This window comes from Chlamydomonas reinhardtii, chromosome 12, assembly GCF_000002595.2.
Source record: "Chlamydomonas reinhardtii strain CC-503 cw92 mt+ chromosome 12, whole genome shotgun sequence".
Taxonomy (NCBI): Eukaryota; Viridiplantae; Chlorophyta; class Chlorophyceae; order Chlamydomonadales; family Chlamydomonadaceae; genus Chlamydomonas; species Chlamydomonas reinhardtii.
The window spans coordinates 208,211-226,537 of NC_057015.1; the positions used below are offsets into that span (position 1 = coordinate 208,211).

At 64.0% G+C, this 18,327-nt stretch overlaps 7 protein-coding genes across 8 annotated transcripts in view; 4 read left to right on the forward strand and 3 right to left on the reverse strand.

The window, feature by feature from the left end:
* The window catches only part of CHLRE_12g484800v5 (uncharacterized protein), an 8,442-nt gene extending 8,323 nt beyond the window's left edge, over window positions 1–119 (reverse strand). The window contains exon 1 of the mRNA XM_043067817.1: window positions 1–119. This exon is cut by the window's left edge and continues 339 nt beyond it. The gene's annotated coding sequence lies outside the window, so the exon portion shown is untranslated.
* Window positions 120–1,169: 1,050 nt separating this feature from the next.
* On the forward strand, window positions 1,170–4,621 carry CHLRE_12g484834v5 (uncharacterized protein). 2 transcript variants are annotated; one of them, XM_043067818.1, is made up of 2 exons: window positions 1,170–3,427; window positions 3,700–4,621. In XM_043067818.1, the coding sequence occupies exons 1-2, from the start codon at window positions 1,199–1,201 to the stop codon at window positions 4,519–4,521; spliced, it is 3,051 nt and encodes a 1,016-aa protein (XP_042917914.1). In that variant the 5' UTR covers window positions 1,170–1,198; the 3' UTR covers window positions 4,522–4,621. The 2 variants fall into 2 exon arrangements, with proteins under 2 accessions (XP_042917914.1, XP_042917913.1); XM_043067819.1 differs by having other exon boundaries at window positions 3,541–3,761.
* Window positions 4,622–4,813: 192 nt separating this feature from the next.
* On the reverse strand, window positions 4,814–8,849 carry CHLRE_12g484900v5 (uncharacterized protein). Its single transcript, XM_043067820.1, has 5 exons — window positions 8,569–8,849; window positions 8,234–8,386; window positions 7,813–8,070; window positions 7,526–7,662; window positions 4,814–7,298 (listed from the first exon to the last, which is right to left on the reverse strand). The coding sequence occupies exons 1-5, from the start codon at window positions 8,620–8,622 to the stop codon at window positions 6,257–6,259; spliced, it is 1,644 nt and encodes a 547-aa protein (XP_042917915.1). The 5' UTR covers window positions 8,623–8,849; the 3' UTR covers window positions 4,814–6,256.
* Window positions 8,850–9,349: 500 nt separating this feature from the next.
* Window positions 9,350–11,951, forward strand: CHLRE_12g484950v5 (uncharacterized protein). The gene is made up of 3 exons (XM_043067821.1): window positions 9,350–9,645; window positions 9,780–10,077; window positions 10,237–11,951. The coding sequence occupies exons 1-3, from the start codon at window positions 9,635–9,637 to the stop codon at window positions 11,161–11,163; spliced, it is 1,236 nt and encodes a 411-aa protein (XP_042917916.1). The 5' UTR covers window positions 9,350–9,634; the 3' UTR covers window positions 11,164–11,951.
* Window positions 11,952–11,957: 6 nt separating this feature from the next.
* Window positions 11,958–14,293, reverse strand: CHLRE_12g485000v5 (uncharacterized protein). The gene is made up of 4 exons (XM_001703146.2): window positions 14,170–14,293; window positions 13,976–14,039; window positions 13,648–13,781; window positions 11,958–13,492 (listed from the first exon to the last, which is right to left on the reverse strand). Exons 1-4 carry the CDS (start codon window positions 14,176–14,178, stop codon window positions 12,284–12,286), a joined length of 1,416 nt encoding a protein of 471 aa, XP_001703198.1. The 5' UTR covers window positions 14,179–14,293; the 3' UTR covers window positions 11,958–12,283.
* Window positions 14,294–14,419: 126 nt separating this feature from the next.
* On the forward strand, window positions 14,420–17,302 carry CHLRE_12g485050v5 (uncharacterized protein). The gene is made up of 4 exons (XM_001703124.2): window positions 14,420–14,717; window positions 14,793–14,885; window positions 15,056–15,461; window positions 15,651–17,302. The coding sequence occupies exons 1-4, from the start codon at window positions 14,715–14,717 to the stop codon at window positions 15,941–15,943; spliced, it is 795 nt and encodes a 264-aa protein (XP_001703176.1). The 5' UTR covers window positions 14,420–14,714; the 3' UTR covers window positions 15,944–17,302.
* A 57-nt stretch (window positions 17,303–17,359) lies between these two features.
* Window positions 17,360–18,321, forward strand: CHLRE_12g485100v5 (uncharacterized protein). The gene has a single exon (XM_001703125.2). The coding sequence runs from the start codon at window positions 17,484–17,486 to the stop codon at window positions 18,072–18,074; it is 591 nt and encodes a 196-aa protein (XP_001703177.1). The 5' UTR covers window positions 17,360–17,483; the 3' UTR covers window positions 18,075–18,321.
* The last annotated feature ends 6 nt before the right edge of the window (window positions 18,322–18,327 follow it).

The following is an 18,327-nucleotide window of genomic DNA, read 5'->3' on the forward strand; positions in this document are numbered from 1 at the left end:
GCCAGTCTCTGCCGTGACGACAAGGTCACGCTCATGTCACTGTACTGCAGTCGGCAGCGAACTTTTAGTGTATGAACGTATATGGATAATTTGAACGTATGTGTTTGTACTGGCGCCAGAATCTGGCAAGCTCAGTCGCGCTCAGCAAGTTCGTGAATGGCCGGCGCCACAGCAATCAACACGCCCATGCCCAGTCCGGCCGTGGCCCCGGCGCCGTTGCCGCGTCCACCGCCGCCTGCTGCAACGACGTTCGGTGGCTCAGCAGCTCTCATCTCAGCGGCTCCTATAATTCATGTTCCCATCATGGCTTTAGTTGCCAAGGGTCGTGCAGATAACGCCTCCCTCCGACACAGCACGATTGTGCTGCACGCGCGAATTGCACGGCACAAGGTTAACCCACTGCTTTCGGCGGGCGGTTGGAACCAGGGTGGCCAGAGGATGTAGGGCTGTCAACCATGTCTAGATTGTGCTTTCCGTCTATGTGATGTGGCGGGCGTTACCGCCTCGTTGTGCATGGGCTGTTCAGGACCTGTTGTTCCAGCCCCTCACTCCAGACCACCGCGGCTTCAATGTACCGCTGAGCAGCTCTAGCATGGATGCACGGCCACGGCTGCACCTGCACGCCGCCAGTCTATACGGCGGGGAGACAGTGCACTGCTTTCGGCGTGGAGCTCGGCAGGACGCACAGGCGGCAGGCCTGTCGAAGTGCTCGCGGCCGTGTCTGAGCGCTACTTGGAACGCAACCGTCACTTGGAGCAGCGTGACGTGCGGCCCCAGCTGCAATTTCCAGTGGTGATGAGAGTTGTGGAGGCGGAAGTCTTGTAGTAGGCAGTCTTTCATCCCCCTCACCGTCAGCGCGGGTGAGTGAGTGGGAGCGTTGATACACTCTACACAGCCCCTGCTGTGTACCGCGCTGATTGCTGCGTGGCAGGAGCTGGGGCGCATGCGCATGGACGGGCAGGCGGGGGAAGGTGGGTGCGATGAACCATGCACAGAGGGCAGGAGGGGCCACATCGCCACGAGCAGCCCCGTCGGCCTGGTCCCTCAGCCGCTACTGGACCGCTTTGTCTACAAGGGCGGCCATCATCGCGTGTACCGGTCCCGGCCGCCTGTGGCTGCCGTAGAAACTGCCGTCCTCGTCCACGCCCTCACCTACGCATGCCACCAAAAACGTCACGCCGGGCTTGCACATGGCGCCATGACGGGCTGGGCGTACACGTTTGCAGCGCAAATCCGCCAGCGCATTGACGCAGATGGCCACCGCTATACGTTCCCTTGGCCCGCCTCCATCTTCACGCGCGCGGACCGGGAGGCGCTCGCCCGGTGCCAGGAGCACTTCGTCTTCACGCTGACCGACAAAAGCGCGTCCACGCTTCAAGTGGTGTGCAAGCAGTTCTACATCCGCGCGTGCCTGCACAACCTCGGCTGCCCGCCGCCGCCGCCGCCGCCGCCTCCCGCGCCCCCCGCCGCCGCCCCGTCACCGCCGCCTCCGGACCACCCGCCCCTCCACCACCACCACCCCGCGCCCCCGCCCCTGGCCCCACCCCCGCCCCCGCCCCCGCCCCCGCCCCCACCCCCACCACCGCCGCCGGCCGCCACCGCCGCAGCACGACGCCTGGCAGCCATACTGCGTGCCACGGGCCAGCTGCAACGCCGCCGCCGCGCACCGCTTCCCGGCATCCTCCCTGCGCAGCTCGCCCTTCCACCACACCTGCGCCCTCCGTACTCCGCGCTCGCCCTGCACGCCAACCCCGTCGCCGTGGCCACCGCTGAGGCCGCCGCCGAGCCGGCCCCCACGCCCCTGTCCACCCGCGCCGCCGACGCCCCTACAGCCGCACCCGCCACCGCCACCCTCACAGCCGCGCCCGCCCCAGCCGCCCCGGCGCCGCCGCCCGGCCCCACCGCCCGCTTCCCCGCCACCATGCCTCCCGTCGCCGCCGCCGCCACTCCCGCCACGCCAGCCCCCGCCGCCCGTGCAGATGCGCCAGGCCCCGCCACCGCCACCCCCTCCGCCCCACCCCGCTTCACCGCCGCAGCCGCGTCGCGGCCGGCCGCCCGTGCGCCCCACGCGCACGCACCCGCCCAGGGCGCCGCCGCCCACATCACCTCCATGCCTCCGTCTCGCGCCGCCGCCGCCCCAGCCGCCGCGCCAGCCCCAGCCGCCGCCGCCGCCTCCCTCGCTCCATCCCGCACCGCCCTCGCAGCCCCGTCGCCCCCGCCAGCCCGTGCAGCCCGCGCGCACGCAACCGCCCGGGGCGCCGCCGCCGACACTGCGGCCACACCGTCGCCGAGCGCCACAGCCGCACCTAACGACGCGCCCGCCCCCGCCGCCCATACGCCGCCGCCCGGCCCCGCCGTCAACGTCAGCGCCACCGGGCCCCCCTTCAGCGCCAACGCCACTCCCGCCGCGGCCGCCCCAGCCACCCTTGCGAACGCCGCCCGCCCCATCCCGCCCTCGGCCGCCACCGACCGCCCCACCACCGCCACTGGGCCCTCGACGGCTGGCGCGGAATGCCGCAGGGCCCCCGCCACCCCCACCGACGCCGCCGCCGTCGGTCCAGCCACCCACACCCGCCTTGCCCGTCCGCTGGCGTGTCTCGCCGCCCTCAGCGGCCGACGCCGCACCCCGGCCGCCACATGCGGCGTCGACCCTGGGGACCCGCGGCGAATGGCGCACCCCACCACAGCCTGCCCAGCCGCCGCCGCCCACCCCGACACAGCCGCCGCTGGCCCAGCCGCGCCGCCACCCCACCCAGCCCCCGGCCCCCACCCCGCCCACGCCCACAGCCCCGCAGCCCCCATCCTGCCCGCCCCCATCCCCGCCGCCGCCCCCGCCGCCCCCATCCCCGCCGCCGCCCCCGCCGCCCCCATCCCCGCCGCCGCCGCCGCCGCCCCCGCCCCCGCCGCCGCCCCCATCCCTGCCGCCGCCCCCGCCGCCCCCATCCCCGCCGCCGCCGCCGCCGCCCCCATCCCCGCCGCCGCCGCCGCCGCCCCCGCCGCCCCCATCCCCGCCGCCGCCCCCGCCGCCCCCGTCGCGCCCGCTGCTGGCCCCGGGCCGCCCCCAGCCCCCGCCCAGCACCAGTACTACGCCACCGCCACCGTCGACCAGATGCACGCCGCCCTCACACAGCAAAGCGCGACCCTGGCCCAAGCGGGCATCTCCCACCTGCAGTATGACGTCACCAAGGACGCCGCTTACTACGCCATCACCATGAAAATGCACAAGACGCCGCCCGGTCTGCGCTTCTTGGCGTGCTCCCACGCCTGCCCAGTCACCGCCATCAGCGACGTCGTCACCGCCAGCCTTCGCACGCTCGCCGACGCCTTCCGCGACATGTGTCGTGACCGCATCGGCACGGATCCCTGGTTCTGCCTCCACTCTGGCGCGGTCATGGACTCCGAAATGCGCAACAGCTACCGCGCTCTAGCGTCACCGCGCCCCAGGCTTTCGACTTTGCTCGGCTCTACACCAACATCCCCCATGCGGAGCTTGCCGACACCATGGCGTCTCTCATCACCGCCACGCTCGCACATGCCCAGCGAGTGGCCATCGCAGTGACCGTCACGCCGCCCAAGACGCCCGACGGCCGCCGCAAGTACGAAGCCACACTGCTGACATCCGACGCCGCCCACAATGCGCCTGCCTACCGGCGCGACCCCATGACCGACGTCGCCGTCCACACCTTCACGCGCGACTAGTTCCTGGTCCTGTTCCGGAGCCTGGTCTGCTCCACGTTCATCCGGTTCGGCACGTTCGCCCTCGTCCAGCAAACGTGCGGCATCCCCATGGGCATCTCCGCTGCCCCCTTCATTGCCAACCTCTTCCTCGCTTGGTTTGAGTACCGTTTCTTGACACAGCCCGCCGCCACAGCTCAGCGCCAGCGTGTCCTGCACGCCTTCGACCTCACCAAGCGGTACCTGGACGACTTGTTGGCCCTCAACAACCCCTTCATCACCCGCCTCCTCAGCGTGGACCAGCTATACGCCGGACTACACGGGCTGTACCCCGCCTCACAGGTGGAGGCGCAGTCGCACCCCCACCTGCAAGCGCAGCTGGCCGCCGGCACCGCCGCCATGCCGTTCCTGGACATCTTGCTCATCCTGCGCACCACGCCAGCCGGCCACGCGCGCATCACCACACGCCTGTACGACAAGCGGGTGCAGCCAGTGTTTGACGGTGTGCGCCTGTCCCGCTTCATTGGCACGGACAGCAACGTCAATGAAGCCAGCAAGCGCAACATCTTCACGGGCCAGTTTCATCGCCTGCGGCGTGTCGTCACGGAGGTTGAGAACTTCGCTTTTGAGACCGCCAATCTCATCACCGCCCTGACGCACATGGGCTACGGGCGGCCCCGGGCAGGCCGACTGCATGGCCTTCACGAACGAGGCCTTCTGGTCTCGCAGCCTGCCGGCGTTGAGGACAGGCGACAGCTTAGCACTGCTGGCGGTCTTGCGCTCCACACCGTACAGCTCAATCACCGTGTCCAGCCGCTTGTCAAAGTCCTTCGTGTCAAAAGCTGATGCGAAGTACTCGCTGTACACGATGGCGAACGAGTCAAGCTGCTCATCTGATGGGAAGCGCTCATGAAGCTGCTGCAGCAGGGCCGAATACGCGCCGGTCAGGTCCTCCTCCACGCGGGCAGCCAGTTGCGGCAGCATGCGCGCTTGCAAGTCGACCCTGGCTGGCTTGCCCGCTCTGCCGGTGCGTTCATAGGCCCTGAACACGTGAGGCTGCGCGCCCTCTGCTGGCGCAGCAGCAGTGTCCGGCCGCTGCCGTGCTGTCGCCCGCCCCCGCCTGGCCCCCAGCCGGCCTTACGGCCGGTAACGGCTTTGGCGCGCCTTCGGCGCGCTCATTACCGGCTCCGGACGCCCACCTCCGGATCCATTACCGGAAAGTAATGGTATTACCCAAAAAAAACACTGAATACAGCAGCCGCCTTCCGTCAGCCAGCCATGGGCGCGACCGTCCGCAGCGTTTACCGTCGGTTACGAGGTAACATGTGAATTCGCAACTTGCGCTACTGACTGCCTACTCTCGTGCCGCCTGCAAGCCCACTCCGCCTTCCGCTCTGGTCTGCGTACGCAGTAGTTCCGCAACACTCGTCATTAGGAGGGGTACAGGCATGACATGCAGCAAGTAACCGGGCTTAGCACAGCGGAATGCGAGGGCATAAGCGAGTGGAACTGAGCTGGTCGCGTAGCCAGCGTTGCTGGCGGGCGGGCGTCATCGATGTGTTCATCCGCGCAGGCCCGCCCGCGCACCCTGAGAGCGGCCCGCCCGCGCACCCTGAGGGCGGCCCGTCCGCGCACCCTGAGGGCACCCCGTCCGCTGCGTGGAAATCCCCATGCATCTACCGGTATGTGTCCCCCATAAAGGGAGGAGTTGCTGACGCGCTGCCCTCACTCTCCGGGCGCACGGCCAGGCGATAACACCACACAGACACCACGAAGCCACGCAACCGCGAGCCGGCGGCGCGTGGGCTGACTCAACTGCCAGCTCCCACTCGCGCGCCTGTCGACTAACACCAACTGCCCGTGTGCGTCACTACAGCCATGTAGCTTCCGAGCCGGGCAACCGTACAACTACCTGCTCACACTCGCGCAGCTGCCGACTCCCAAGGCAACTCCTGTACGGCTGAGGGGGGTGGGGGTGCCGTACACGAGTTAGTTGGGGGTTAGTCGGAGCTGTCCCAGATCAGACATTTTACTTTTTTTTGTTCATCACGACAGGAGTTAGCCCTGTCATTTTACATAAGTTCAGCTGCGGCAGTCGGATACACTCCCTTTCGAGCCCAATCAGCTGCACCCTGCGGGACTTCACCAACCTGCCTTGATACTGTCCCGTCGCACACCCTTTCGAGCCCGGGGTGGCCCACGCACCAGTGTTAGTACAGCTTTAGTGTGTTTCTCCAGCTTCGGGCACAGCCACATACGCGTCAACGTGGGCCGTTCGCACACACGCATAGACACGGGAACCACAGGGGAACTATACCCCGACAAAATCACACACAGTCATGCTTCAGTCCTTCATTCTTATCCTGCTCTATCACCACAATCTACGCGTAACAGGGAGCGCGCCAACCTGCAGAGCGCCAGTTATATCAGTACACGTCTAGTCCTGCCTAGGGAGCTAACCACCAGCGTCTCACCCCTTTCTTCTGCGGGTACAACTGACCGTTGCCAGGCTACAATCACACCCACACGAGCTATGACGTCAGAATGCCCTGCCCAATATCACCAGCTACCATCCCGCTGCTTAACTCCAGTCGTTCGCGAAGCCGCCGGGGGATGGCAGCGGCGCGTCGTCCCCGCCCTCAGCGTCTTCCGTCATTCCCGCGTTAAACTGCGCTGCCATCTCCTCCTCCTCCGCCTTTTCAAGCTCGCTCTTCGGCCCCTCCTCCGCGTCCTCCTGAAAGCCGCCATCTGCTTCTGCTTCCGCCTCTTCCTGCTCCGCCTCCTCCTGTTCTGCCTCCTCCTGTTCCGCCTCCTCCTCTCCAGCCTTATCCTCTTCTTGGTCCTCCTCGCCCTCGTCCTGCGGGGCCGCTCCCTCCTCCTGCTCCTCCTTCTCAGCTTCGAACCCTTCATCGCCATAGCTCTCGCCTGCCGCATCCGCCCCTGTGTCCGGCATAGCACTTCCCGTGTTGCTGGCCGCACGCGCTGCAGGCTTCTCGTCCTCCTCCTCCTCCTCCGACTTTGCTGCTGCTGGGGATGCTTCCTCCTCCTCCTCCTGCTCTGCCTCCTCCTGGTCGGGGTCCGCCTCGTAGTGCTCCTCGTCCTGCTCATACGTCTCATCACCGTAGTCGTCTGCGCTGGTGTCAGCCGCCTTCTTCGCCGCCGTCTGGGATACTCCGTTCTTGGCCTCCGGCTTGGCACCGAACGAGAACGACTGCCCAGTGGGCGCGGCCGCCGCCTGCGCGCCAGAGCCCGAGCCTCCTCGCGAGCTGGCGGCACTGCCGCTAGCTCGCCGCTCGGCATTGGGATCGCTGGCGCGCGGGGAGGTGGCGCCCAGGCCGCCGCTGCCAGCGCTGCCGGAGCCGTTCTGGGCACGTGGCCCTGCGATGGCGGTGCCGGGCCGTGAGCCCCCGCGCGAGGACGGCGGCGGGATGTCGCGACCCTGCGCCTCCTCCAGGTAGCGCTGCTGGCTGGTGCCATTGCTGCTGCGGAGGGGCCCCGGTGCAGAGGAGGTGACTGGCGAGTGGCGGGCGGGGCGAGCGGAGCTAGTAGCGCGCTGCCCTGACAACGGCTGAAGGTATGGCGAGCGGCGGCTGGCGCTGGCACTCCGGCCGGGCGGGTTGTACCTGTTACGTGAGCAACACCCATCAGGTTTTGAGGAGGCATGTTGGAGTAATTAAATGAGGTAGAAGTTGCTTTGGACTATGCGCTGCAGATGTATTCGATGTTACAAGAGGGGACAAGTGTGTACGCCGCCGCACGTGCAACACTTCATCGCGAGGAGCCAGACTGCCCCGCGCAACTCGAGTAAAGTACAGACTGATCGTTAAGGCCCAGACAGCTAGCCGCGCACCTGGCGGTCTCAGGACCCCGGAAGTTTGAGATGCGGTTGACCAGCACCGACTCCTCCACGTGCCGGCGCTCAAGATCATCGACAGAGTACACAGAGCGCATGGTGGTGATGGTGCGCAGCAGCTTGGTGTTGTCGGACTGAGGGATTCCAGCAGAAGTGGACATATAGGGAGGGTGTTAGAAGCCTTCTGGGATGGTGTTGTAAGGGGCATAGCAGCAGCCAAACCCTGGTGTCGGTCCGCCGATATGTTGAGTCGCAGGTGCCAGCTCCAAACCCAGGTAACACACCTGGATCTGCATGTCGCGCATGCGGGCTGTGACGTCAGGCGGCGCAGTGCCTGGCCGTGATAGCGCGTAGTAGTGGATGGAGCGGGGCGACACCGAGGAGGTCAGGTTAATGTGGTCGAGCGTCTTGGTGCCCGTGGAGGGGTCGTAGTAGTGCCCCAGCTTCCACTGGAACGTTGAACGCGCGGTCCAGGGCCGGAACACCGCGCGGGTGTCCTGCTCCTTAATGCGAACCATCTTCTGAAGTAAGATGGCGTTCTCCTACATAAGGCAAGAGGGCGGGGCCAAGCAAGCGTAAGACAAGCGGCTGGCTGGCTGTGAGGACCCCCCAAGGTGAGGCCTGAGAGCACGAACCAGGTCCCGCCAGTAGAACCAGAAACGCAGCGCCTGATTTGCGGAAACTAAATATTGCCTCCAGACCTACCCTGTCGATTTCGTATTGGCGCTCCTTCTCAAGCATTGCACGCTTGCCCTTCGAAAGCTGCATATCAAAGGTTTCAGGCTTCTCTGTGTCAATGCGGTGCTTCATGTCTGTAAGCCGCTGCTTATGGAGGTCCATACAGTGGCGCTGCCATTTCTGCGCAAACAGAATCAGGATAGGGGTCAGCGATGGTTGTGAGTGAGAAGCGCGCTGTACAATTATATTGCATGAACTGCAGGTATCAGGGCAGTGTATCCGCCAGGACTGCCAGGGCAAGGTGGGACGCGGCATTACACAGCCCGCTGGCGGACTGCACTCTGCTTTCTCCGTTTGCTTACCTCATCGCAAACATGCGACGAGACAGGGAAGGCCTTGCGACCTCTGTCCGCCATTATGCTGCGTCAGGAGATACAAGTGTGCTTTGGCCAGCGGGCGCTCTACTGTATGCGGCTCAGAGTCAAGGCCGCTTGAGAGTTATAAGTATACTTGATACGGACGATTGAAGATATCGTGCGAAGTGTTCGGTTTTAGCCGGGGGCTGCATGGAGCGACTTGATGAGTTGCGGGCTTCGAGCAGAGCGAGCACGTGCACAGCAAGGCGTGACACTCGCAAGATTTTATATGGCCAACAGACATAGTTAGCCACACCTCTAGGATGTATAGAAGAAGCCCCGCTGTAACGTTGGCCGTGTTGCGGGCCTGGGCCACCCCGAGCGTGCCCAAGCGTACCAAGCATGCTAGCCTCCGCTAGCATGGGGCATTGCAGCTGCACCACCCGTGGCGTTGCTATATCGCCCTCTGTTAATCGCGGCTGGCAAGCATGGTGTGTAACCGGAACGGATGCATTCGGGGGAGGGGCCCCGTGGAGGGGCTCGAAGGGCCCTGCTTTGCCCCGCCGATACGACACAGGTGCCTGGTGCCCCCTCCGTCGCTCATGAAATGCGGGCTCTCATTGTCTCCTGCCCCGATATCCATCGCAATGCTGACCAGACCTGACCTGACGTTGCCGTCTGCCCCAGCACCGCAGCACGGACCATTTTGCCAGCATCGCAGCATGGATGTTGCAGAGGCTTGCGTGACAGCACGTTCTCTCGGCTATACTCCCTATACACTCATAAACATACTGGCTCTGTGATAACGCTTCTAAATGACTCTCGTTCATCGTTGAGACGTCCTTGCCAACACAGTTCGCGTTTCGAGGAAGCAGTCCGCGCGCCTCGTCGTTTCAGGGGCGCGACATCACATCTGTATACTGCAAGAATGGTATAGGGAAAGAGCTACGGCGCTTATGATAAAGGGTGAATAGCTACAGACGAAGCGCACTCGCAGTCGGCACTTTAAGCCCGACTTCCAGCCGAGATGTTAGCGAGCTCATCTCTTTTAGTCGCCCAGGATGGCTCAGCGATGGCACTTAGGTGCGCTGGGGCTGACGGTCGATGTGACTTCGGGCATGTGTGTTTCGACCCCCAGCATCTGGAGCGAGCCACCCCGTCCTGGGACACAGCCGTCGGCACCTTGACCCCTTCCCAACGCTCTGAACGACATGCAGGTGTGCCAGGATCTGCCTGCCGGCCCTGCGCGTGCTCCACCTGCCCTTGCGCACAGAGAGCTGCAGCGCACTAGCCAGTGGACTGCGCTCAGCGTCGGGCTCGTGCCTGCAGCGGCTTTCCAGGCGGCCGCTGCTGTTGGCAGCCACGGCGGACGGGCGCTCGCCAGCAGGTCTGCAGGCGTCACAAGAACTTGACACGACGCCGGGCGAGATTCTGACGCAGGCCGCGCAGACTGGCGTGGCCACCAGCACGCTCGTTCTGGGCGAACTCTTCAGCATGCTGGGCGCCCAGCCGGAGGTGAGGGCTGAGGAATAGCCCACGGCGAGGCAAGCTGCGGCTGCTAGTGGCCGGGCTCGGACGACATTTAAAAGTGACGCATACTGTACTCGTTTAGGGGGAGACGTTGGTGTACCGCGGCTAACTGTGCCGCAAATACTGCTGTCCGGGTGCCCGCAGGTGCGGGCCAAGGCTGCTGCTGTAGCGAGTGAGGCTGCAGCCGTTGCATCAGGTTACGCGGTGCTCGATAGTGACGGCGGTGGGCATGGCGACAGTGGCAACACCGGTAGTGGAGGTGGCAGGGGCCGGGACGGAGACGGCGGGCACCAGGGGTCGCATGATGAGAACGGCTTTTCTCGCGGGGCACCGCTTCTGCTGGTAGCCCTGGCGGCGCTGGCCTGCGCCGCCTCAGTGGCAGCGAACCAACTACAGTCGGCCCAGAAATCACTGCAGTGGCAGCCGGCGGAGGCGCAGCGCCAGCCGGCGACCAGGACTCGCGTGCAGTTCTACACCCCAGCCGGGAGCAGCTCCTCACACATACGCCGCGGCGGTGCGGGCGGCAGTGGCGGGCTGCTGGGCGCCTGGTCCAGCTGGCTGCCGCGCTATCCGGACCCGGCGGCCGAGGGCGCCGGCGGCTCAGGGGATCCTGAGGAGGCGGCGCTGGCCACCAGCCAGCTGCTGCAGTCGCGCCCCTGGTCGGCGGGCGAGCCGCGCTACGGCTTCTGGTGCGATGAGCGGGCGGGTGGTGGCATTGGTGGCAGCAGCAGCTGGGCGCGGCAGGGCTTGTCGCAGTCGGATAGCGGCGCGTCCTCGCGGCGGCGCTCGGATAGCAGTGGCGTGCACGGCGCCGACACGGACGGCGCGGAGGCGGGCCTGCGGCTACCGACATCTGCGCACGCCGCGGCTGGACCGGCGCCTGGCTCAGGGGCTCGTGGCTGGGGCCCGCGTGACCCGCGCGTGGACTTCGGGGATGAGATCTCGCGGCTGGGGTCAGCCCGGGACGGCCTGCACGCCGCGCACAGCCGGGCCAACAAGTGGCTGCAGGAGGACGCATCGCGGCGGCGCGGCGGCAGCAGCCCCCTGCGGCCGGCGGCGGCCATCGCATGAGCGCAGCGCAGACAGGCGTGTGGCTTGCTTATGGCCAGTATGGGCGGGGCGTTACGCAACAATGGGACTCTGGCGAGCTGAGGACTAGTGTCTGTAGGAATGGGAGGGCCGGTTACCAACGGGACAATGGGGTTTCTCTTTGGGCTGTAGATGGCCCCTCATCGAACAGTCCCTTCTTGTGTTGTCGCATTTATGGGTAGGAGGGGATCGGTTGCGGACCGTGAGGATGCTCTTTGTTGATGGTGTATATTCATGGCGTATCTTTGAGGCGCGGCGTGGGTACAGGGTGTATCACTTGTAACCTAGCTTGCAAGGCTGCTTGTACGGACAGGTCGTGTGCTGAAGCGATGGGTATACCCTAGTGAGCACCTGATGACTGCGCGGCTTGGGGAGGGGACGGAACGCATTTCGTACCCGGAACTTGGTGGAGCGAGTTCGGGTATGCCGAAGTAAGTGGTGTTTTGGACGCGGGGAACGGCAGAACGGGCGCTGTACATATCTAGCGTACAGAATTGCGTACGGTGGTGCACGATGTGCAAAGGCAGTATCACTGCCTCGGCATGATACAAGGTAGGAGTCTGCTGATCTGGGTTGGACAGTCGCCCCAGCGGTTGCTGGGAACAGCAGGGAACAGTGACCTTTGATGATGGCAACTGAATCTCTTTAATGAACTGCAACTGAAGGCAATGCTGGTGATTCGTTTTGATAAATAGCGTCAGTCGATGCCGATTGACAGTCACGTAGTGGCAGCAACGTACAATACCGCGCAGCGCTATGTTGTAGGCGCATGGTGCAATGCCAAATGGTTACAGTAGTGGCAGTGAAGTCTTCACATTTGCCATTCAGTCTGTATCAGAAGGAAGCCGCTGTAAGCTACCTATATACAGTTGTGCTGAATACGGAAATTCAGCACCATTACACCACCCTCCCGCACTTCCCCAGTCCCCACTCGATGCGGGCTGCCACAACGGCCACCTCGAGAGGCTCTCCCAGCGCATCCTCGAAAGCTACAGCATCACCTTTCTCAGGATGCAGGATTTACCAGCTACCATGACCATCATATCATGTACACATGCCCTTTCATTCACTCGTGCTCGTCACCAAATGCACCTGCCCGCTCTCAGAAGTCGTCCAGCGCCTTGTGCACATTGCTGCGTGTGACGGAGGTGACCATGCAGCTATTCTTCGCTGCAGTGACGGGGAAGGCCCGGGTGAAGGCCTGCGAGGATGAGCTGTAGGAGAGCGGCATGTCCAGCTGGCTGGGAGCCTTGGCGCCGTAGATGGAGTTGGAGGTCTGGTACACGGGGTGCTGCTGCTTGGGGTTGTGCTTGCGCGTGGTCACGTCCGCAAATCGCAGCGGCAGCCCCGCCCCCGCACCGTCGCCACCGCCCGCCGCCGAGACGCCGCCGCGGCCCACTGTGGCGCCCACGTCATGGTGCCGGTCGCCCGCCAGCCAGCTCTGGAAGAAGGCGTTGTACAGCTTGCGCTGCGCGGCGTCCACGCATGGCTCCGGTGGCCGGGCCGACTCCACCTCCCGCACCAACTTGACCGCACCCGCCAAAGAGCCGCCGGCCATAGTGCGCGCCTCGTTCAGCTGCGCCAGCCGCCGCGCCGCATCCAGCGCCTTGGCCGCCTCGCCCTTGCCTCCCGCCTTTTCTGTGGCGTAGTAGGCAAAAAAGTTGGAGGCCAGCTGCAGGCTGTAGGCGTCCCCTAGCCGGAAGCAGCTGTCCACGGGCATGGCGTACATGGGCGGGTGCGCCACGTCACCCGGCCGCAGCCCAGCCAGCATGTACCCCAGCCCGCAGGTGCCGTAGGGGGAGGGGCCCGCGCCCGCGCTGCCCGCTGCGCGCGCCACCGTCTCCGGCCGCAGCACCGCCACGGGCGCCAACACCGGCGTGAAGGCCATGGGGTCGGCGATGCCGTTGGCGGCGGCGTCCAGTCCCTCCACCCGCTGCGAGGCGGTCTGGTATGCGTTGGCCGCGTCCTCCAGCCCCAGCACCGCCTGCCCCTCCAGAGGCATGCCTTCGGGCGCCGCCATGTAGGTGAGCGTGTCCTTGCCCCGCACCACCGTGTGCTCCACCACGCGGCTCAGCCCAAAGCCCGGCCCCACCAGGCCGTCACCCTCCACCACCACCAGGCTGGCGCTACTGAGCTGCGCAGCCGGCGGCGCGGCGGCCAGGAACGCCGCCAGGTCGCCGGCGAAGCCCAGCGAGTCGTCGCTGCCATTGGTAAGTACGTTGTCCAGCGGGAAGCCGCCCAGCGAGGTGCGCGGGTCGGCCGCCCAGGCGCGCACGTGCTCCACGTTGTTTTCATTGCATAAGATGAAAACCTGAAGGTGCGCAGCGGTGTACTTGGTTTGAAGCATGAGTGCGAGGCGTTGAGAAATGGGGAGCGAGGGTGGGTAGCGTAGCGCTCACACGGCCAAGTGACGCGACTTGAACCCACCGCGGCCGTCACAATGACGCTCCCTCACATTCCTCCCACCTTTTCTTCAATGGGCGTTAGCCGTGGAACCGCTTTGATGGCTGCCAGCCAGTGGTTGAGCACGGGTTGCCCGTTCACACCCAGCAGCACCTTTGGAACCCCGTCCGGACCCTCAATCAGGTGTGTATACGACCCTGTGACCCAAGGCAGAAACAAGTATGGTAAAACAGGGGCGTGCAAAGCTTTCTGAGCTTTCTGCCACGGCAATACCCAAGTTCCGGGCTGGACACTGTGGCAACAAGCGTTCATACAGGATGCGGCGGGAACCCCACGTGCCCGCAACTTGCCCACCAGTGCCCGGCTGCCCGGCCTTCCTGCCCCCTCCCACCTCGCGAGCTGAGCTCGTCGGCCAAGGTTCGACCCGTAGACGTAGCAACAATAACAGCTGCCACCTGCACCGAGGTGGTACAGGTTGACATTGCGTCAGGGACTATGTGCTTCCGCTTAGGTACTAGGTGATGTGCAAGTAGCCGTCGCGCTGTTGGTCCTAATGTCTCGCTTCAGTGCTAGATATCTTATCACCTGTGCCATTTTGATGGTGGATCGCTGACAAGACCGGTGACCAGTTCGCAAAAATCGAATGAACACCACTGTTTGTAAGGCTTGTAGAAAAGCTGAGTATGTACGCTGCTATTGATTAATAATCATTTTTGTGAAGGCCGCGTGAGCTCGCCAGTTGCTGTGACTCCAAATCCTTAGAAACCCTGGGATTGGCCCCAGGCGCCCCTCAGGGACTCTTCATTTCCCCACTGCTCTCAACATACACGACCAGATGATACCAGCAACATTAAACACTTATCTTACCACACGCGCGTAGAAGCCATTCAACCTTCTTGTGCAATCCGACTCACCTGCCTCCGAGAACACACGCAGCGTCTACCCTCGCACGGCCAGGGGCATTCCTTTCCAAGCCCAGCGGACGGAAACTGAGCCTGTAGTAGACGAGCAGCAACCATATCTACGCGGTTATCGGTCAGCAATTATACTTTCGTCCCGAGCCGCGCCCCAGCGGACTCTCGGCGCTCTCTTTGTGGCCCCACAGCCTTAGGCTCACCTAAGCTTCAACCATGGTGAGCGAAGACCGGCGGCCGTGCCGCGGCAGTGCCACCTGAGGCTCGGAACTAAACAATTCCTTTCCGTCGCAGGGATGCGGTGCCAGCGTGCCTCAGAATGGTGGAGGAGCTCCCGTTACGCGGGTTATGCCCGCGCCAGCACAACCAGTGTCTGAGGCGCAATCGGTGAGGCTAATGTGGAAATTTTGGTGTCGGTTCGTCCGGGATCACGCAGGCCTGGGCGCGGCTTGAGTTCTTGACATGTATCCAGTAAAAGCCCATGGTTGCAAGCCAGTGCGGCGGCAGTGGCGGTGCTGACTGATACTTGGTTCATGTTCGTGAACTCCCTCTCGCAGGCAATCAGCTTCCAACCATCGCGCAGCAACCGCAGCAGCCTTGAAAAGATCAATTCGCTCACGGATAGGGCATCGCCTGAGCAGGTGCTGCAGAACCTGCTGGACGGCAACATGCGCTTCCTGGATGGCGCCGTCGCGCATCCCCACCAGGACTTCAGCCGCGTGCAGGCCATTAAGGCCAAGCAAAAGCCCCTCGCGGCCATCCTGGGCTGCGCCGACTCTCGCGTGCCTGCGGAAATTGTGTTCGACCAAGGCTTTGGCGACGTGTTCGTGTGCCGTGTCGCCGGCAACATTGCTACGCCAGAGGAGATCGCCAGTCTGGAGTATGCCGTGCTTGACCTCGGAGTTAAGGTGGTGATGGTCCTCGGACACACACGCTGCGGAGCCGTGAAGGCTGCACTTTCAGGTGGGGCGGCAAGAGCGAATTTGAAGTGCGGAGGAGGGCGTGCACGGCGCGTGGACTGGCCGAGCGCCAACGTCTCCTGCCAGCGTCCCATGCGTAGACATCTTTCGTGCGGGTTTGCTGACAGCGCTGATTGCCACCGCCCCTTACACTGCATGCCTTCCCTCGCTCCCCGCCCCCCCTCCCCCACAGGCAAGGCGTTCCCCGGCTTCATCGACACGCTGGTGGACCACCTGGACGTCGCCATCAGCCGCGTCAACAGCATGAGCGCCAAGGCGCACCAGGCCATCAAGGACGGCGACGTGGACATGCTGGACCGCGTGGTGAAGGAGAACGTCAAGTACCAGGTGCAGCGGTGCCAGCGCTCCGTCATCATCCAGGAGGGGTTGCAGAAGGGGAACCTGCTGCTGGCGGGCGCCGTGTACGACCTGGACACGGGCAAGGTGCACGTCAGCGTCACCAAGGGCGGCAGCAGCGCCGAGTAGCAGTAAGCAGGGTTGCAGGCAAGGGCTGGGAGACATGCGGTGGCGAGGAAACTGGGATGCAGGCCGTCCACGGTTTGATAAATTATTGTTTTTTGCATGGTTGTGACATTAGCGAAACACATCATCCTCTCTGACATTGTGCGCTGGCTGAGAGGGTGGCGGAAAGAGTACTAACACGAGGTCCGCTCGTGATTCTGGAAATGCTGAAGCGTTGCAAGCTCGGAGGCCCACAGCTACAAGGAACGGATGCATCAAGCTCGGCCGGCCCGTGTAGCCCCGCGCATTTAGGGACTTCATGGCGCAAGGTGTCAGGGCAGCAGCTGCCGTGTCCGTTTGTCCAGACGTGCGGGTGGCGATGGGTCACAGCGGCAGTAATGTCGTGCCGTGTGGTTTGGCGTGCCGGTGTTATATTCGTGATCTGCCCGTGTATCGTATGTAGCGCTGGCTTGCAGTGCAACTGGCGCGCTGCGTCCTGCTGGGCAACGAGTAGGGCTGCGCGCGGCAGGTTTTTGTCCCTGAGCAGGGTGAATGGAAACTCAACTCCTTCATAATAGGCTCGAAATTCAATAATTGACTGAGCAGCGGTCCGGCAACCGATGCAAAGATGGGCGCTTGTTGCGAGCGCCTGTCGCCGGATTGTCGGGCAGTTGCGTGTTTCCATGGATGCCCCTGTTTTATGCGGTTGCGGTCTGCCGGTTGAGCCGTGGACTAGCCCGCAATATGCAGGCCTGGCATTGTGAACGGGGGTGTCTGTGTAGCCGCACACGCGTGTGCACGCTTTACTTGAGATTCACGAAGGTAGCTGGTCTACCTGCAACAGTACTGCGGACGATTACGAGGAGGCCTGCAAGTGTGCACTAGCACTTGCAGCGCAGGCTGGCAGGATTCGTAGCCCTTGCTGGGGCATGATGTTGTTTGTTTTTACTGTCATGAAGCAGCACCGCAAGAGCTGCATTTGGTCCCTAAGGCAGCCACCTCCTTGTTACTGTCATGGGTTTTGGTGTTGTGTGGAGGTCCTTTCTCTCATTGCGGCGGTCGGCGACACGACGTACGGCCCGTGACTGTGCGATGGCCAAGGGCGAGCATGCAGACTTGAGGGGTCTCCTGAGCGCTTGACAATCCGAGGGATGTATCTGCGAGGGCGAAGAATTCTGATCGTGTCAGACGAAGACGTTTGCAGCATTGGCGAGCTGGATGGCTGCGGTGTAGCGTGCACAGTGCTGCCCAAGAGGTGTTGGTGTATGTTTCGGTCGGGCAAGCTTGGGACACCATAACGGTTCAATAAAGCGACTTCCCCTGCATAAGGGGCACGTTGCCACAACTACTGGTCGCAGACAATGACTGTAATCTGTACCGCAGCGTCACGCGCGCTTGCCACATGCGTGAATGGTGATGCAAATACGTCCGGATGACGGTTTATCGAGAATGCTTTCAAGTCTAACAATGCAAAGCCCAGAAAGCCAGCGAGCACAACGTTGGAGAGTTTGAGTGCAGCGCGGGCGCGGGCCCCTCCCCCTTCGGCTCCTGCGGGCTGGGCTACATGCTGGCTGGGCTGCGGCCGGGTGACGTGGCGCACCCGCCCATGTACGCCATGCCCGTGGACAGCTGCTTCCGGTTAGGGGACGCCTACAGCCTGCAGCTGGCCTCCAACTTTTTTGCCTACTACGCCACAGAAAAGGCTGGGGGCAAGGGTGAGGCGGCCAAGGCGCTGGATGCGGCGCGGCGGCTGGCGCAGCTGAACGAGGCGCGCACTATGGCCGGCGGCTCTTTGGCGGGTGCGGTCAAGTTGGTGCGGGAGGTGGAGTCGGCCCGGCCACCGGAGCCATGCGTGGACGCCGCGCAGCGCAAGCTGTACAACGCCTTCTTCCAGAGCTGGCTGGCGGGCGACCGGCACCATGACGTGGGCGCCACAGTGGGCCGCGGCGGCGTCTCGGCGGCGGGCGGTGGCGACGGTGCGGGGGCGGGGCTGCCGCTGCGATTTGCGGACGTGACCACGCGCAAGCACAACCCCAAGCAGCAGCACCCCGTGTGCCAGACCTCCAACTCCATCTACGGTGCCAAGGCTCCCAGCCAGCTGGACATGCCGCTCTCCTACAGCTCATTACTGGAAGCGCCCCACAAGCAGAACTAGGGGCCAAACGCGGCACCAGCCGTAAAAGCGAGGCAAGGCCAATTTGCGCGTCCTGGCGTGGATATGTCGGCATATATCCACACATTTGATCCCCCCCATACACCCCGCGAAACGACCACAAGTGGTCATTACCGCATCGGGCGACGGCGGCTCCGTTGCTGGATGGTGGCCGCTCCGTGCGGTTGGGGCGCAGTGTATGGACGAGAGCGGGGGGGGGGGGGAGAGGGCCTTAGGTGCCAAGCCCTGCAGGGCG

Bases quoted from the DNA above. Each gene is read 5' to 3' on its own strand.
- CHLRE_12g484834v5 (XM_043067818.1), top strand. From the start codon at position 1,199: ATGACGGGCTGGGCGTACACGTTTGCAGCGCAAATCCGCCAGCGCATT. The intron at 3,428-3,699 runs GCGTCACCGCGC...ACGCGCGACTAG, and splicing joins GCAACAGCTACCGCGCTCTA to TTCCTGGTCCTGTTCCGGAG.
- CHLRE_12g484900v5 (XM_043067820.1), bottom strand. From the start codon at position 8,622: ATGGCGGACAGAGGTCGCAAGGCCTTCCCTGTCTCGTCGCATGTTTGC. The intron at 8,071-8,233 runs GTAGGTCTGGAG...TGCCTTATGTAG, and splicing joins GCCAATACGAAATCGACAGG to GAGAACGCCATCTTACTTCA. The intron at 7,299-7,525 runs GTGCGCGGCTAG...CTCACGTAACAG, and splicing joins CGGGGTCCTGAGACCGCCAG to GTACAACCCGCCCGGCCGGA.
- CHLRE_12g484950v5 (XM_043067821.1), top strand. The intron at 10,078-10,236 runs GTGAGGGCTGAG...GGGTGCCCGCAG, and splicing joins TGCTGGGCGCCCAGCCGGAG to GTGCGGGCCAAGGCTGCTGC.
- CHLRE_12g485000v5 (XM_001703146.2), bottom strand. The intron at 13,782-13,975 runs GTGGGAGGGGGC...CTTGGGTCACAG, and splicing joins CGACGAGCTCAGCTCGCGAG to GGTCGTATACACACCTGATT. The intron at 13,493-13,647 runs GTGGGAGGAATG...GCGCACCTTCAG, and splicing joins TAACGCCCATTGAAGAAAAG to GTTTTCATCTTATGCAATGA.
- CHLRE_12g485050v5 (XM_001703124.2), top strand. The intron at 14,886-15,055 runs GTGAGGCTAATG...TCCCTCTCGCAG, and splicing joins CAGTGTCTGAGGCGCAATCG to GCAATCAGCTTCCAACCATC. The intron at 15,462-15,650 runs GTGGGGCGGCAA...CCTCCCCCACAG, and splicing joins CGTGAAGGCTGCACTTTCAG to GCAAGGCGTTCCCCGGCTTC.
- CHLRE_12g485100v5 (XM_001703125.2), top strand. From the start codon at position 17,484: ATGCTGGCTGGGCTGCGGCCGGGTGACGTGGCGCACCCGCCCATGTAC.